Source organism: Mauremys mutica, chromosome 1 (assembly GCF_020497125.1).
Source record: "Mauremys mutica isolate MM-2020 ecotype Southern chromosome 1, ASM2049712v1, whole genome shotgun sequence".
Taxonomy (NCBI): domain Eukaryota; kingdom Metazoa; phylum Chordata; order Testudines; family Geoemydidae; genus Mauremys; species Mauremys mutica.
In genome coordinates this window covers 204,167,358-204,183,849 of record NC_059072.1, presented here as the reverse complement: position 1 = coordinate 204,183,849, position 16,492 = coordinate 204,167,358, and the positions used below count along the sequence as shown (strand labels likewise).

The window sequence follows — 16,492 nt, the reverse complement described above, 5'->3', positions numbered from 1 at the left end:
TTTTGTCTGTGTTGGGCAGGGATTGAGCAGGAGTTTCCCTATAAGTGCTGCTCCTGGCTGCGGTGGTGGTGGGCACAGGAACAAAAAGCAGTGAGACACTCTTTGTGTTGCACCGTGTTGCCCCTCAAATGCAGAGGGAACAAGAGGCAGACGTGGGGATTGAAGAACTGGGGCTGGGAAATATGGTAGTTGAAGCCAGGGGAAGAGACTGGTAGCTATGCTATGGGGTTGAATCAGGGTCGTGTATGAAGAGACTGTTGTCTGTAGGAATCCTGTTTCACCTGTTGAAAGTCAAAAAATGTATAGTGAATGAGGCAGGGAATTGCAGGAGTAGAGGACAGTATCAGGGTTAAGGCAGTTGAATGCACAGGCAACCTTAATTCTGTCATTTCTTAACCTTGAGTGCTTGACTCTGCAACCTTAACAATTTTCTTTTAACATATGTTTTGTGTAGTATGCTGTAGGATACAACCTGAGTCATGACCAGCTCTGATAGCCCTCATGCTGATATCCAGTTACTATGTCTATTTAAAAAAGCAGTCCTTAAATTCACAATGTGCTATTGCTCCTAGGAATCTGAAATTCACATGGGCAAATATTGCAGGAAATGTTAAAACTTCTGCAGTATATTAGGGGATATTTCACATACCATGTAATCCATTTTGTATTTAAATATACATTGTTTTACTTTAAAAAAAAATGAATACAAAGTCAATCAATATACTGAAAATCTACAAAATCACCATGCCCATCTTGTATGAAATATTTAAGGAAAACAAATTTACAGAAGTTAGAACTCTACTGTTTTTATGGGGAGGAGGGGCATGGTATTTTTTCATTTGTGGATCCCCTTCCTCTGCCACTTTAAATCCTTCTTTTGCATGCTAAGTGAGCCAGGTTCTGTCATACACTGACTTCATGAGGACATCAAGAGTCTAAGATATTTTAATACTCATTTTGAAATATAATTTGCAATCTTGCAAAGTGTGCAATCAAAGAATGCTAAGGTATTGATAGGCAAAACAGTGAGGCTACCACTGGGAAGGGGGCTGTTGTAGCCTTGGAAACAGCTGTAACAGTTCTTATGGCCCATGTTTCTGTACAGTCTACTCATGCTGAATAATTTAATGTGCAGTGCTAGTTTGTATTAGTATTGAGGAAGTCAGCTCAAATAGAAATTAAAGAACTTTACTTCACTATTTTTAATAATTTGTTATTTGTTAACATAGTAAGGAGATCTCTTTTTAACTTGATATCTTCCCATCCCCTTATGGATGCTATCTTAGTGTTTAAAACAATATAAAACTTACAATATGCACTGCAAAAAATAAATAAATTAGGATTGATAGTCAACTAAACTATTTTTTTTTTTAATCCAGGAAGCAGAAGAAAGTGAAGGCTCAGGTTCCTCTGAAGAGGAAGAATGGAAAAGTGACAAGAAAAGCAACAGTAACAGTTCTAGGTAAAAAAAAATATTTTCCACTTTCTCACATAAGTCTCTCCTGACTGTTGTCAAGTTTTGTTTTTGAATGTCTACACAAATGTAGATTAAAATCTCCAATATAAAGTTCTAGCATGATTAGGTTACTTGAAGAAATCCATTTTCTGAAAACACCCTGGGATTAGGGGCTCTTTACCAGCAATCAAGGAAGATGCTCAGTCAAGGGACCTATGTGTGTGTTAAACAAGAAACCTTGCCAATATTCACTTCTTTACTCTTACTGAAATGATTGTTTTTTAAGAAGTGAAGCCACATTTTGTGTATGCTAAATACAAATTTCTTATTAAGGCAACATTAAAGTTAAAAAGTTGATGTTTGAATTACCACGGTGACTTTTATCATCAATCATAGAAATGTAGGCCTGGAAGGGACTTCGAGAAGTCAAGTCCAGCCCCCTGCACTGAGGCAGGACCAAGTAAATCTCAACCATCCCTGACACGTGTTTGTCTAATCTGTTCTTTTAAAACCTCCAGTGTTAGGGGATTCCACAGCCTCCCTTGGAAATCTATTCCAGGGCTTCACGACCCTTATAGTTAGAAAATTGTTCCTGATATCTAACCTAATCTCCCTTGCTGTAGATTAAGCCCATTACTACTTGTCCTAACTTCAGCGGTTATAGAGAACAATTGATCAGTCCTCTGTATAACAGCCATTAAATATTTAAAGACTGTTATCAGGACCCACCCCCCAGTCGTCTTTTTTCTCAAAGCTAAACATGGCCAGTTTTTAACCTTTCCCCATAGCTCAGGTTTTCTAAACTTCTTATAATTTTTGTTGCTTTCCTTTGGACTCTCTCCAGTTTGTTCACATCTTTCCAAAAGTATGGCACCCAAAACTGGACACTGTACTCCAGCTGAGACCTGACCAATGCCAAATAGAGTGGGACAATTACCTCCCCTGACTTACATACAACATGCGTGTTAATATACCCTAGAATATTAACCTTTTTCAAAACTGCATCACATTGACTCATATTCAGTTTGTGATTCACTGTAGCCCCCAGATCCTTTTCAGCAGTACTACCACCAAGCCAGTTATTCTCCATTTTGTAGTTGTGCATTTGATTTTATCCTTCCTAAGTGAAGTACTTTGCATTTGTCTTCATTAAATTTCATCTTGTTGAATTGAGGCCAGCTCTCCAATTTATCATAGGAAGTGCATAAGATAAATTAAGGACTCAGAAATCAGCAAATACAAAAGCTAAGTAGTCTGATACCACGCTTTCTCAAATACAGTTTGTGAATGTAAGAATGTGTGGTGACATATATTTTTTTAATATGAGAAATGCAGAATTTTTATTTCCTGATGTGAGTCTTCAGTGCATATTAAGGATCTGTGAATAGTGAGTCCTTTACATTTAATTTCATAGGCTTGTAAAGGAAAAAGTTGGAAGATGTCCCCAGTAGTAGGGCTAATAGACAAGGGAAAGCACAGGCAAGTTTCACCTTTTAATGTCATAACTGTGTCCTTTAAGAATTTATAGGCGTGATTTGGCTAATGTCTGTTTTAAGCTGTGTACATGTTTCTGTGCCAGTGCAGACGACTTGGTGATCCCAGAGTTTTCCAGCATTGTTCTTTGAGTAGATGCAGCCATGTATTACAAGTAAAGTGACTGTGCTCATGTTTGTAGCCCATCCCTTGGCTATATGAGGTAGCGCCGTCCTGACCACTCTGTTTCCTTCTCACCATTTGTCAGCTGAAGTTGGAGCTCTGTGTGGTTCTCGCTTTACAACCTCGTAATTAGTAACAGCATCGTGTTAGTGGCAGTGCACCCCAGTGATGCCCTCACCTGGGTTCAAGCATTGCCATTAGTGCGGAGTGGAGATTCCTAACAGTGACCCCTACACATGGTGCTTGCTCTGCCTTGGCGAAACTCATCATAAGGAGCACTGTTTGATCTGCAGATCATTCAAAAAGAGGACTTACGTGGCACGGGACCTTTGCCTTAAGCAGCACCTGGTTGAGCAGTCCATGAGGCCTGACCCAGTACTGAAGCTTCTGACGCCTCATCGGTAGAGTGGAGGGAAGGGCAGACACCTCATACCACCAAGTTTGGTTCCAGGCATCTGTTGAGGCTGGTACAATGAGAACAGTGCTGGTACTGACAGTGTCAGTGGTGTTGACGTACCAGACTGAGGCAGACCTACTTTGCCTTTTCGTCCTGTCCTCGCCGCTGGTTCAAGACTTCAGGGCTGGCGTCCGTGATAGCCCTTCAGTTGGAATGTGCCGCTGAAGTCTCAGCACTGAACCACAAAGCACTCATTCTGGGCCTTGGTATGGACATGGTACCAGAGACAGTACAAGGGTCTTCAGTACTGAGTCCGTCCTCAGCACTGACGCACTCAACAACACAGATGGTTCCATACCAGGACCTGTTACGTCGGGTGGCCTTGTCGCTGGGTATTCAGGTGGAGTTTCTCCAGGAGAATACCCATAAACTCGTGGACATTCTCCAATCCTCTGTCCCTGGGAGAGTGGCCCTCCCTATTAATGAGGCACACCTTGGTATCACTCATGGCCAGGTGGTTGGAGAAGAGCTATTTTGTGCCGGTACAGAGATACAAAGGGTTTTATTCTCATCTGGCCCTGAACTCCCTGGTGGTCACAGCCGTGAATGACAGGGCTTAGCAGAGCAGATTCAGGTCATCCTCCAGGGACAGAAACTCAAAGTGCCTAGATCTTCTAGGCAGGAAGATACACATCTCATCATCACTGCAGATGAGGATCATGAGCTAGCAAGTCCTGCTCGCCAAATATGACTTCCCCAATTGGTCGGCTATGGCCAAATTTAAGGAGCAGTTGCCCGAGGCTTCCCAGGATGAATTTTGATTGTTTTGTTGCTGAGGGCTGCTTAGTGGTAAAAAGTCATTGCAATCTGCCCTTCATGTGACGGACACTTTGTCAGGGCGATGGCCTTGGAAAATTACTAAGAGGAGGACTTCCTGGCTCCAGAACTCAGGAATTGCACTGTATGTCCAGCAAGCTATTGAGGACTTGCCGTTCAATTTATAACGGACAAGACTGATGAAACCCTGCATTCTTTTAAGGCTTCATGGGCTACCCTAAGGTTGCTGGGGGTGTATATGCCATCTGCGCAGAGACACCATTACGGGGCGCAGCAACAGCAGCCAAAAAGGCCACAGCACCCCTTCCCGCCAAGACAGTGAGTCTACCCCAGGAGGAGGGGTAAGTCTCACAAGAGGAAGCACTTGAGCTCGGGGCCTGGCCTCTCTGCACACCCTCCTTTGACATCTGCTAAGCACACATTTTGACTTGTTGGTCTAGAGCCCTGTTCCAGTTGTTGTTTTTTCCCTTGTCATCCACTCGTTCCTTTGGGGACAGGCTGTCCCACTTTTACAATGCCTGGGTCTTGATAATGTCTGACCACTGTGTCCTACACACTGTCAGATCAGGTTACGCCAACCAGTTTGTCTCCACACCCACACCCCCTCTCCATCCCTCTTTAAGGGCCCCTTCAAGCAGGTCAGCTCTCTGGTAACATTGGGAGTGGTGGAGGAGGTTCTGTGAGAATGCCATGGTTGCGGGTTTTACTCCCAGTATTTCCTGATACCGAAATCCAAGGATGGGATGAGGCCTGTCCTTGACCTCCGTGAACTCAGCAAATTAATCAAGCACATGAAGTTCTGTGTGGTCACTCTATCAGCTATCCTCCCTATTTTGTCTCAGAATGACTGGTTCACTGTTGTGGACTTTGCAGATGCCTACTTCCATGTGGTCATTCTGCCGAGTTACAGGAAGTCTCTCTTCGCTTAATGGTAGGAGACTGCCACTTTCAGTACACAGTTCTCCTGTCTGGGCTCTCTTCTGTCCCCTGGGTTTTCACCAAATGAATGGCAGTGGTCATGGTGTACCTCAGGAGGAAGAGAATCCATATCTTCCCCTACCTTGATGACTGGCTGCTGAAGGCAGCTCCAGAGAGGAGGTTTTCGCCCACACTATGCTTACTCGACCATTTGGGTCTCAATCTAAACACCATGAAGTTGACCTCCACTTCCACTCAGCAAATAGTTCACTGGGGCCCTGTTAGATTCCATGAGGCCAGGGGCATTCCTGCTGACCAACTGCTTTCAGACGATTCACTAGCTGTGTCTCAGTTTGCAATCATAACCATCCACCACAGTCTGCATGTGCCTGAGCCTGCCTGTTGGGCCACATGTCCGCACGTAGTCTGTTTTGCCAGATGTGGCTCAGGATGGTTTACCGCCCTGCCCTGCATTCTCTAGGCAGGTTGGTTCGCCTTCCTTCGTCAGTCCTGCAGTCCTTGCTCTGGTGGGACTCTCCATGTAATATGGGCAAGAAGTCACCTTCGCTCAGCCTTTTCTGATCAAGTCATTGGTTACCGTCGCGTCCCTTCTGGGTTGGGGAGCGCATCTGGACTTTCTGCCGTTGCAGGATCTGTGATCAGAACAGAAGGCCTTACTCCATATCAGTATGTTGGAGCTTCGGGCTGTCCACAATGCGTGTTTGTGCCTTCCAGGACCAGATCAGGCATTTAGTGGTTCACATACTTAAGGACAATACCACCACAATGTATTATATGAACAGATAAGGGGGCCCTCACTCCAGATCATTCTGCCTGGAGGTGATCAACATGTGGCAGTTCTGTATTGAAGAGACATCACCCAGATAACTATTCCCATACCAGGGGTCAAGAACCGTCTTGCTGATCATCTCACCAGGGTTTTCTTCCCAACCATGAGTGGTCCTTAAAGACGGAAGTCCTTCGGCTGATGTTCACAACATGGGGCGTTCCCACAATTGACCTCTTTGACGAGGGAAAACAAAGTGTTGCCTATTCTGCTCTCGAGAGGGACTCATCCTGGGCGTGCTCTCTCTGATGCCTTCCACTGCAGCTGGAAGTCGACTCTGCTGTATGCATCCCCTCCTGTCCCAGTCCTTCCCCAAGTCATCACCAAGCTGAAGGTGAATTGAGCCAGACTCATCCTCATTGCCCTGGCATGACTGAGGCAGCACTGGTTCTCAGATCTCCTCATCTGTCTGTTCAGCCTCCCATGCTGCTTCCTCTTCTTCCCAACCTCCTCACAAAGGACTACATCTACCCTGCATTCAGTGATCAGCTCATTGCACCTTTATGGCATGGCTGAATGAGGAGGATGGGTGTTGCTGAGAGGCCGTCCAACAGGTCCTACTTAATAGTAGGAAGCTTTCTACTAGAACACCCTACTTGGCAAAATGGAAGAGGTTTTCCATGTCGTCCTTGGCCCATGGGGACCCATCCAGCAGAGGCTTCCATCCAGGACATCTTAGAGTACCTGTTACATCATCAAGAATTGGGCATAGCACTCAATTCTCTGAGAATGCACTTAGCAGCAATATCAGTGTTTCGTCCACCTGTCCAAGGAAAATTGGTTTTCTCCAGTGCCAAGGTGACACGATCTCTGAAAGGGCTCCTCCACTTGCATCCTCCAGTCCGAGAGCCAGACCCTTTGTGGAACCTGAACACTGTTTTAGCGACTCTAATGGGGTCTCCATTCGAGCCCCTTGCTTCCTGTCTTCTGCCTGTTCTGTGTCAAAAAACTGCATTCTTGATAGCCATTACCTCTGTCAGAAGGGCGTGTTAGTTACAGGCCCTGATGGCTGGGCCTCCTTACATGCAGTTCTTCAGGGACATGGTTACGCTTCAGCCACTCCCAAAGTTTGTATCCAAGGTGGTCTCTGTTTCATTTGAACCAAGCGATGTGTTTGCCTGTATTTTTCCCTAAGCTGCATTCTTCCATGGAGTAGCAACGCCTCCATATCCTTGACGTTAGATGCTGTCTATCCTTCCATCTGAACAGGACTGAACAATTTCGGGCTTCACTTTGCCTGTTTGTACGTATGGACCGCATGAAAGGACAAGCTGTCTCTGAGCAGACAATCTCTAGATGGCTAATGTCTTGCATTAAGACAGCATATGAGATAGCATCAGCTATGCCTCCTCAGCTGGTTCGGGGACATTTGATCAGAGACGGGCAATGTCAGTGGCATTCCCAAATGACATGTCCATATTGGACATTTGTAGGGCAGCCATGTGGTTGTCCATGCATACATTTATGGACCATTATGTGATCACCACTTCTTCCAGAGCAGACGATAATGTTGGAAGAGTGGTCCTGCGATCCTTGCTCAAGTAGACTGAGCCGTGCCTCTGGATGGAGGTACTACTTGGAGTCACCTACTTGGAATACATTTCTGCATCTACTCGAAGAAGAAGAAACAGTTACTTGCTGTGACTGTGGTTGTTGGAGATGTGAGGCAGACTTGTATTCCACGGCCCACCCTCCATCCCCTCTGCATTGGTGTCTTTTCCTGGGCTTTTGGTGTAAATCCCGTTCTTGGAAATGGGTAAGCCAGGGAAGGGGCTACAGGCCTGAGACATGCGCACCACATCTCCTACGGGTATTGCTAGGCAAAAGTCTCTGGCTCCAATGTGCATGTGGACCTTCTTGGAATACACGACTGCATCATATTTTGAAGAACCACAGTTACTGTAAGTAACTGTTTCTTTTTACTATTAAAACTACTAATCCAAACGTCTTCTAAATTGGCCTGATTTCTAAGCCGTGGTGAAATCCATAATTTAACAATTATAAATGTTTGATATCAGCAGACTTGTCTTCAAAAGTATGCACTTAGTTAGGTGCACACAATGTGCACTGCATATCTTAAAGTCTGTGCCTATAAGCTTAATAAAAATTTGCATATATTTAGTGTGGCATATTCTGATTCTCAAACTTTGTTAAATCAAACGCAATTTTTTCAAAACTGTTCTCATCCTCAGGGATGACTGTCCATGCCAAGTTACAGCTGTTTTTGTTGGAATCCTATCTAACAATAAGAAGCTATGGTTAGCATGTCTTTTAGAAAAGGAAATTGTTTTGTTTTTTAAACCCTCAATGAAATAAGAGATGTCTGAAAGTATGTATCTTCTGTTGCCTGTGAGTAGGTAGGATGTTCCTATTTATTGGACTCCTTCTGAAATACAGTAAAGGAACACATTAAATGTTGTACAGAACTTCTATAAGGACAAAAATGTCATAGTTGCATGCTAGTGACTGAAGAATTAGTGCCATAAATTAAAATGCTAGCCAAAGTGAAGGAATTAGAAATTCTTTTGAAATGTATCACAGCAATTAAACCTTCCTCTACTCCTCCTGACAACCTCCAAAACCACTGAAGATCAGGACAGTGGAATGGGAACTTTACATCTACAAATATTGTTAGAATTAATTTAACATTCTTAACTAGTTGTCAGCTATTTGAATATCTAAATTCCATTTGTTTCCATTATTTTCCCTGTGAACAGTGACTCTTCAAGTAGATATTCTGACTGGATAGCTGATGCAGGGATAAATCTCAAGCCTCCTGTACGAACTTCTCGACGCAAAGCTATCAGATATTGTAGTACTTCAGAAGATGAAGTATCAGCAGAGAAATCTTTTCCTCCAAAGAGAAGAAGAAAAAGAAGGAAAAAACCCAAACCGAAAAAGCAGGAAGAGGTATTATACTGTTAATTCCTTCGATTCACTTAATTCTTCATCTATCTCTTTTTATGTTTTAAATCTCTTGTACCTGGACTTTATGGAGTTCGTATACGTTACCTCCGTATTAGGCAGAGGTGTTTGTGATATTACTAACTGTGGTTGTCTTAAAGTTAACCTTGGGCTCCTTCACCTTTTCAAAAATTTCCCTCTCCCAGCAACATTACATTGTCTAATTAAATTTTCTTCTTCGAGTGATTGCTCCTATGCATTTTACCCTAGCAACTCCGGCGGGCCGGCTGGGCGCCCCCTGGAGTGGCGCCGCTATAGCGCAGGATATATACCCCAGCCGGCCCGTCCGCTCCTCAGTTCCTTCTTTCCCCCCGTGACGGCCGTTGGAACAGTGGAGCACAGCTCAGCTGACCTCCACTTCCCTAGCTACTCGTAGTTTTCTCTCGTTCTGTTTATAGTTGTAGTTAACTCTGTTTGTTTGTAGAATAGTATAGTGTATTTATTTTACAGGGGTTGGGGTTTATCCCCTTCCCCTCACCCGGGGCCGGGTCCGATGCCCGGTCCACAGGGTTTTCTAATGCTCGGCCGGCCACAAGCCGCTGCCGACAAGAGATCTTCTCCTAAGTGCCTCGAGGGATCTTACCTCACAGATAAGTGCCGCATTTGTGAGGCCCTTAATCAGTGAACAAAGGGGAGCGGGGCTTTCGTTTTAAACAGCTCCTGAGGGAGGCAGCTCTTGCTCCTCCGCTCTCGGCGCCGAGCGCTAGTTAGTTTTTACGGCGCGCTCCCTCGGCACCGGACCGCCGGTGCCGCCAAGGCCTCCTGGCACCACCGTCGCTGACTCCGACGTACCCTCGGCATGGACCTCTCTCCTGGAGGATGAAGAGTTACTCCGGCCAGGCAAGAGCCGTCGAGTCCGGTGCTGGAAAGCTCCCCGGTATGGACCGTGGTCGAGCTCGCTCTGAAGCTGCGTCCGAGCCGCCTGCTCCGCAGCCGAGCACTATGCTCCGTCGGATCGCCCGGCACCGATGTCTGCCGTGGCACCGACAATATCCGCACCTTTCACTCCGGCCAGGCAAGAGCCGTCGAGTCTGGTGCTGGAAAGCTCCCCGGTATGGACCGTGGTCGAGCTCGCTCTGAAGCTGCGTCCGAGCCGCCTGCTCCGCAGTCGAGCGCGATGTTCAGTCGGATCGCCCGGCACCGATGTCTGCCACGGCACCGACAGTATCCACACCGTTAGCTCCGGCCAGGCAAGAGCCGTCGAGTCCAGTGCTGGAACACTCCCCGGTATGGACCGTGGTCGAGCTCACTATGAAGCTGCATCTGGGGTGCCAGCTATGGTCGAGCTCACTATTCCCTCCACGCCGGAGACAGTGTCCACGGCGAGGGGGCTGATTGCAACGACAGCATCTACGCTGCCTCAACCCCCGGCACTGCCGGTGGGGGTTACATAGTCGATGGGCAAGCCTGCCTTGATCAGACCACCCTACCTCGGCACCGCACAGCGGCACCGTTCAGGGTCGCGGTTCCGCAGATGTTCTCGGTCCCGTCACCGATCTAGGTCTCGGCGCCGTTCTCCCTGTTGGTACCAGTAGTGCTCGCAGCACCGGTCAGCATCCCGTTCGCCGGTCCGGGACACTCAGCTCCGATCAAGCCTCAGGCACCGCCCTCAGTCAACCGCCCGGCACAGCTTCGGTGGCAGGTCCCGTTCTCGGTACCGGTCTGTCTACCGGTACCGATCCCCGGTGCCGCATCGAGCGACGTCCGTTACAGACGGAGACTCTACCAAGAGCTTTCAGCTCCTCCAGGGCCATCCAGCCACGCATCAGTGTCGTCCCGTGCGGACACTTCATATGTGTAGCACTCTGTTTTCCGATGTGCCCTCCAGAGTCTTTGAGGAGACCTATCAGTGGTCATTCTGGACGCCGTGGGTGTACTACCACGCCAGAGGCGTACCGGTGATCCCATCTCGCTCCGTTCCCTCCGAGCTCTGGGTGCCAGAGGTGACAATTAGTCGTCCCCGTCCGACCGGTACAGAGCAACCCCCGGTTCGGCACCGGGCTCCCAGATCCCACCGGATCAGGAGGTTGTCCAGGAGCTCGAGCTCACACAGGACCCGCTTGTCCCGGGCCTTTCTTCTTCCTCCTCCCCAGATGAGGCGGTGGCAGGAACATACCCCTCCGGCCCTCCTCTAATCGAAATGCGACCAGCCCCTAAATCCAAAGAGGCTGGGCGTGTGGTCTTACTGGGCCATAAGATGTACCCGGAGGGGGCCCTGCAACTTCGTGTAGCAAACCAGCAAGCCCTGCTTATCCGCTACTGTGGGTGGCGGTGGGCAAATTTACAGAGTCGGTTCTTCGGAACTCCCGTCAAGAGTTCGATGCCCTCCTGCAGCAAAGGACGGAGCTGGAGAGAGCTTCCCTCCAGGCCTCGTTGGACGCAGCTGACTCCGCTGCCATGACTCTGGCCTCGGGTGTTGCCACGCGGCGCGTTTCAGGACTCCAGTTATCGAGCCTTCCCTCGCAGCTGCGGCACGCTATACAGATCTTGCCCTTCAGTGGCACAGGCCTGTTCTCTGACAACACTGGCCCTAGGCTGCAGAACCTAAAGGGCAGCAGGGTCACTTTGCTCTCTCTCTCTCTCTCTCTCTCGGCATGCACACGCCGGTAATTCAGCGCCGACGTTTCCGTCCCCAACCTCCGCTCTTACCCTGCGCCTTGACAAGGTCAGGACATGGCCAGCGGGCGTGGCTTACACGGTCGTGGCCATCAATCTGCACCCCAAAGGAGCCAGAATTAGGGTCCTTCTGACCACCAATGGGGCAAAAGCCTACCCATCCTCGCCCCTCCTAAGGACCCCTCTCATGAGCGATTCCTCTGGCAAGAGGTGCGGACGCTCCTCCTCATCAGAGCTATACAGGAGGTACCTAAGGGCGAAACCTATTCCCCTAAGCGAAGGGAGGTCTCAGACCTATCCTAGGCCTGCAGGAACTCAACAAGTCACGATGCAGATGAGTTCCGCATGGTACCCAGGGCGACCGTCATCCCATCCTGGGATCCCGGAGACTGGTACGCCGCCCTCGATATGAAGGGCGCGTGTTTTTCACGTTGCCATTTCTCTTCCACACAGAAGGTACCCTCGGTTTGGGGCCTACCATCGTTATTCCCAGTATACGGCCCTCCCGGTTAGCCTCTATACAGCCCAGGGGTATTCAAGGTGCATGGCTGTAATCGCCGCCTTTCTTCGCCACCGTCTGATACATGTTCTCCGTGTCTAGACGAGTGGCTCATTCGAAGAACCCCCGGGCCCAAAGTACCAGTCATGTAGGCATCGACACGAACCTTTTCCTGTGTCTAGGCCTGATGATCAATAGTAAAATCCACTCTGATTCCCATATAGGGAAGGGAATTCATTGGGGCCGTCCTGGACTCCAGACTCGCCAGAGCCTGCTTTCCTCAGCCTTGGTTTCAGGCGAGGGTAACAATTGTACAAGGTCTACGGACCTTCCCGCCAACTTGGGCTCGCTCTTGCCTCGGTTTCCTGAGTCATATGGCTGTCTACACGTTTGCAACTAAACATACCAGGCTTTGCCTCTGTTCACTTCAATCGTGGCTCACCTGGGGGTGCCACCCGGGCAGAGATGGCATACTCGTGGTCGTCTCGTTTCCACCAAGCAGCCTAGGCTCCCTCGACCGGGAGTCGGCGTCCTCCCCGGTGTATCCGGGGATGCTGTTTCACTCACCCCTCGGGGTCCCTCGTGACAGACAGCCCATCTCTCGGCTGGGTGCGCACCTGGTGTAGTTTCGCACTCACGGCCTTCGGTCAGCGCAAGAGCTGGCCTTACACATCAATGTCCGAGAGCTGAGAGCAGTCTGCCTTGTGTACCAGGCGATTCAGCTGGCGGATCGTCTCAGCAGATCCTTCCTGTCTCACAAGTGGTGGTTTCCTCCCGTCTTTATCTATTCCGTTTTCCAGAAGTGGGTCTTCCCCCGCATAGCCCTCCTCGCTTTCGCGAGAACGGAAAGAGGGAGAGAAATTCTCCTCGTTCCAAGGCCTCTCCCCAGGCTCGGTCTTGGAGGATTTTCCTGAGGCCATGGATCAGCCATCTGCCGTACGCTGTCCACTGTCCCCGCTGGTTCACAAGGTCCTGCTCAAACTCCGCAGGGACAGACCGCCCCTGATCGGGTTCGCTCCAGTGTAACCTGGGCAGCACTGGCACACCATGTTGCTACACCTCTCGGTAGCAACCCTCTTGGCACAGACCCCATGATGCGGAATTACGACAACCTTCACCACCCAGTCTTGTAATCCCTGCACCTCACAGCAGGACTCCTGCGTGGCTAAACCGATCCGAGTTATGTTGTTCGGCCTCGGTTCTACGGGATTCTCCGGGGTGGTAGAAAATTCGTCCATTCGATTAAAGTATCTGGCCGAGTGGAAGCATTTCTCATGCTGCTCCGAAACGCGCAATGTTTCTCCTGCCGAGATCCCGCTCCGTTCCATCTGGTTCCTCAGGGCTTGGAGCGTTTATGCACCCCCCCCCCCCCAAGTGGGGCCCCGCCATAAACCTGGCTCTTCAATCTGGTTCTACCCAGTTTTATGACTGCCCTATTCGAGCCAATGTCAACATGCTCATTGATATAACTGTCCTGCAAGGCAGTTTCCTGTAGTCTTTCCTGCGGCCACACGAGTCTCCGAGCTTCAGACTCTCACAATAGGCCCAAGGGATACTGTGTTCCTCAAGGACAAGGGCAGTTATTACCACGTCCGACCTGCCTCCCCAAGGATGTGTCGGCCTTTTATATCCACCAGGATATCTTCCTTCCGGTCTTATTTCCGAAGCCACTCTCTGTGCAAGGAGAGCAACGGTTGCCCTCCTTCGACATCTGCAGGGCGTCCGCAATCTATATCTAGCGGACAGAGCCCTCTCGTAACGCCCCCACAACCTTCATCGTACCGGCATACCGGACGAAGGGCATACCTGTCTCCTCCTAGAGGATTTCATCTTCAATGACGTTGTGCATCTGCACCTCTTCTGTTTCGGCCCATGTGCCATAGAGCCACCTTGCTGCACATTCCGCCAGGGCTCACGCTTCTCAGCTGCCTTCCTGGCTCGCATTCCCTTTCGGGGGATGTGTTGTACACCTACCTGGTCCTCGGTCCACACCTTTGCCTCATTGGTCCGGGAGTCCAGAGCTGTTGCAGCCTCTGGCTTAGCGGTTGCGTTCTGCAACATCTAACTCCGACCCCACCGCCTACGTAAGGCTTGGGAATCACCTAACTGGAATGCATAGGAGCAATCACTCGAAGAAGAAAAGACGGTTACTCACCGTAGTAACTGTTCTTCGAGATGTGTTGCTCCTATCCATTCCAGACCCGCCCTCCTTCCCCACTGTCGGAGTAGCCGGCAAGAAGGAACTGAGGAGCGGACGGGCCGGCTGGGGTATATATCCTGCGCTATAGCGGCGCCACTCCAGGGGGCGCCCAGCCGGCCCGCCGGAGTTGCTAGGGTAAAAATCTTCCGAAGAGCCGTGCACGCGCGGCGCGCACACCTAACTGGAATGGATAGGAGCAACACATCTCGAAGAACAACAGTTACTACGGTGAGTAACCGTCTTTTATGGACTTTGCTTTACAACAGGTAACTAAAGCCTCCGCACCCTTATGGGGTCCAAACAGATGGTTTTTCTTACCCTTTAGCACTTTTATAGCAGCTTTGAATACAAAAGCAAGGAATGCACATATTTAAGGGTTTTATTTGTTTAGATTTTGGTACTTTTCTGAATTTTAAAACAGTTTTTGATATAAAAACGTCTAAAAACAAATTAATTGAACTGCCATTTAATATCCTCAACACAAACCTTTCCATATCCAGTTGATCCACTCTTATAAGCCTGCCACTGTTTCTCAGTGCCTATTTGAAAATTTGGATGCCTAGAAGGCCAGAAATCTGGGCTTGAGAGAACTGTGACCCTGGAATTTGGTTGTTCTTCAAAATGTCTTTATTTTACATTGAGGGGACTCCAACTCTGACATCTCCACTGATTACAGTTGTAGTAGTATTACGTTAGAGAGCAGATGTGTCTTCCCTGGTAACCAGTTCCCAAACCATTGAAAGCTTTGTTTAAAACCAACACTTCAAACTCTCTGGAAAGTTATTCGCAGCCAGTAAAGGCAGATAAGACTGATGTAATGTTCTGTCTGCATGCTGTACTGCTTAATAGACAGGTAATTGCATTCTGCACCAGCTTCACTTTCTGAATCTTTTCAAGGTATGCCTCACATAGAATGCACTGTAGTAATTCAACAGTCCTAGAATAACCAGGGCAAATTCTGCATCCAAAGTGAAGTGTCATTCTCCTAATCAAACATCACATGGTTCACCATACTTGATATGGGATAAGAACTTTTTTAATAAATTAAAGAAAATAACTGGTTAGAACCTCAGCCCTATCACCAAAGGGATGTAAATAATCATTCATTTAAATAACTTAAGTCTTCAAAACAGCACAAGTATTAAATGGTTTATAGGCCTTGTGCTGGCCCTCTGCACTGGGTGGGAATTTTACCCTGAATTCCTTGGTAAATTCTAAAGTGGTGGAAAATAGAATTCTGTAATAATGTGGAGAACTGGAATCTTTAAGCGCTTCAGGAGATTTTGCAATTCCTTGTAGCCAGGGGATTGGTGGTAAAACAGAGAGTGCCTTTCGAATGTATGTCATCATACAGTATAAAGTCTGTTTTTTCTCAAAGATTATATAATCACCTTTGATTCTGAATATTAGTTTTGAAGTGGCAGATATATAATAACTTGGAATTTCTTTGCTTTAAGCTACACTTGGTACACATTTAAATAGTCTGAAGGTTTTCTGTTTAATAAAATGACATATATACATAATCAATATGTAGTTGCCAGACATAATCAATTATGTAGCTGCACAATAGAACAGTAGTTTCAAAAATTAGACAAGTCTTTTTGACAGTCATGTTAAGAACTACCATGCAGCTCTGAGAGAACTGTGCCCTACAAGTTTATTGGGAGTAGAATACTTTATGGTTGACATACTTAATGATGACAATGGAAGAACTGCAAATATAGGGAGAACCAGAATACCAAACTTGAGTATCAAAATGTGGGCTTTAGGAGATTTTTGGTCTTAAGGTTTTGTATAGAGCTTAATTTATTATTGTTTCATGGTATTAACTTTGTGTAGACTTGAGAAAAAATTCTTGGATAAAAAGTTTTCATGACACTACACTAAGAACATAATTTCTAATGTATAACTATCCTGTTTATCAGAATGTGCAGAATAGTACTCCCACACAACCAGTAAACGAAGACGTGTTATATGACTACCATCCTCCTGTTTGGATAACTGACACAGCACTTCGAAAATCTCCTTTTGTTCCCCAAATGGGAGATGAGGTGAGAGGCTTTTCTCAAAAAGTGCTATAAAATTTTAGATTAACTAAAAGT

General features: G+C 47.6%; 1 protein-coding gene across 1 annotated transcript in view; it reads left to right on the top strand.

The window, feature by feature from the left end:
- BRWD1 (bromodomain and WD repeat domain containing 1) overlaps window positions 1-16,492 on the top strand; it is a 138,707-nt gene that overhangs the window by 46,738 nt on the left and 75,477 nt on the right. Inside the window, exons 22-24 of the mRNA XM_045002492.1 lie at window positions 1,380-1,462; window positions 8,829-9,021; window positions 16,316-16,441. Of these exons, the coding sequence (XP_044858427.1) occupies window positions 1,380-1,462; window positions 8,829-9,021; window positions 16,316-16,441 (402 nt within the window). The remainder of the gene's footprint in view (window positions 1-1,379; window positions 1,463-8,828; window positions 9,022-16,315; window positions 16,442-16,492) is intronic.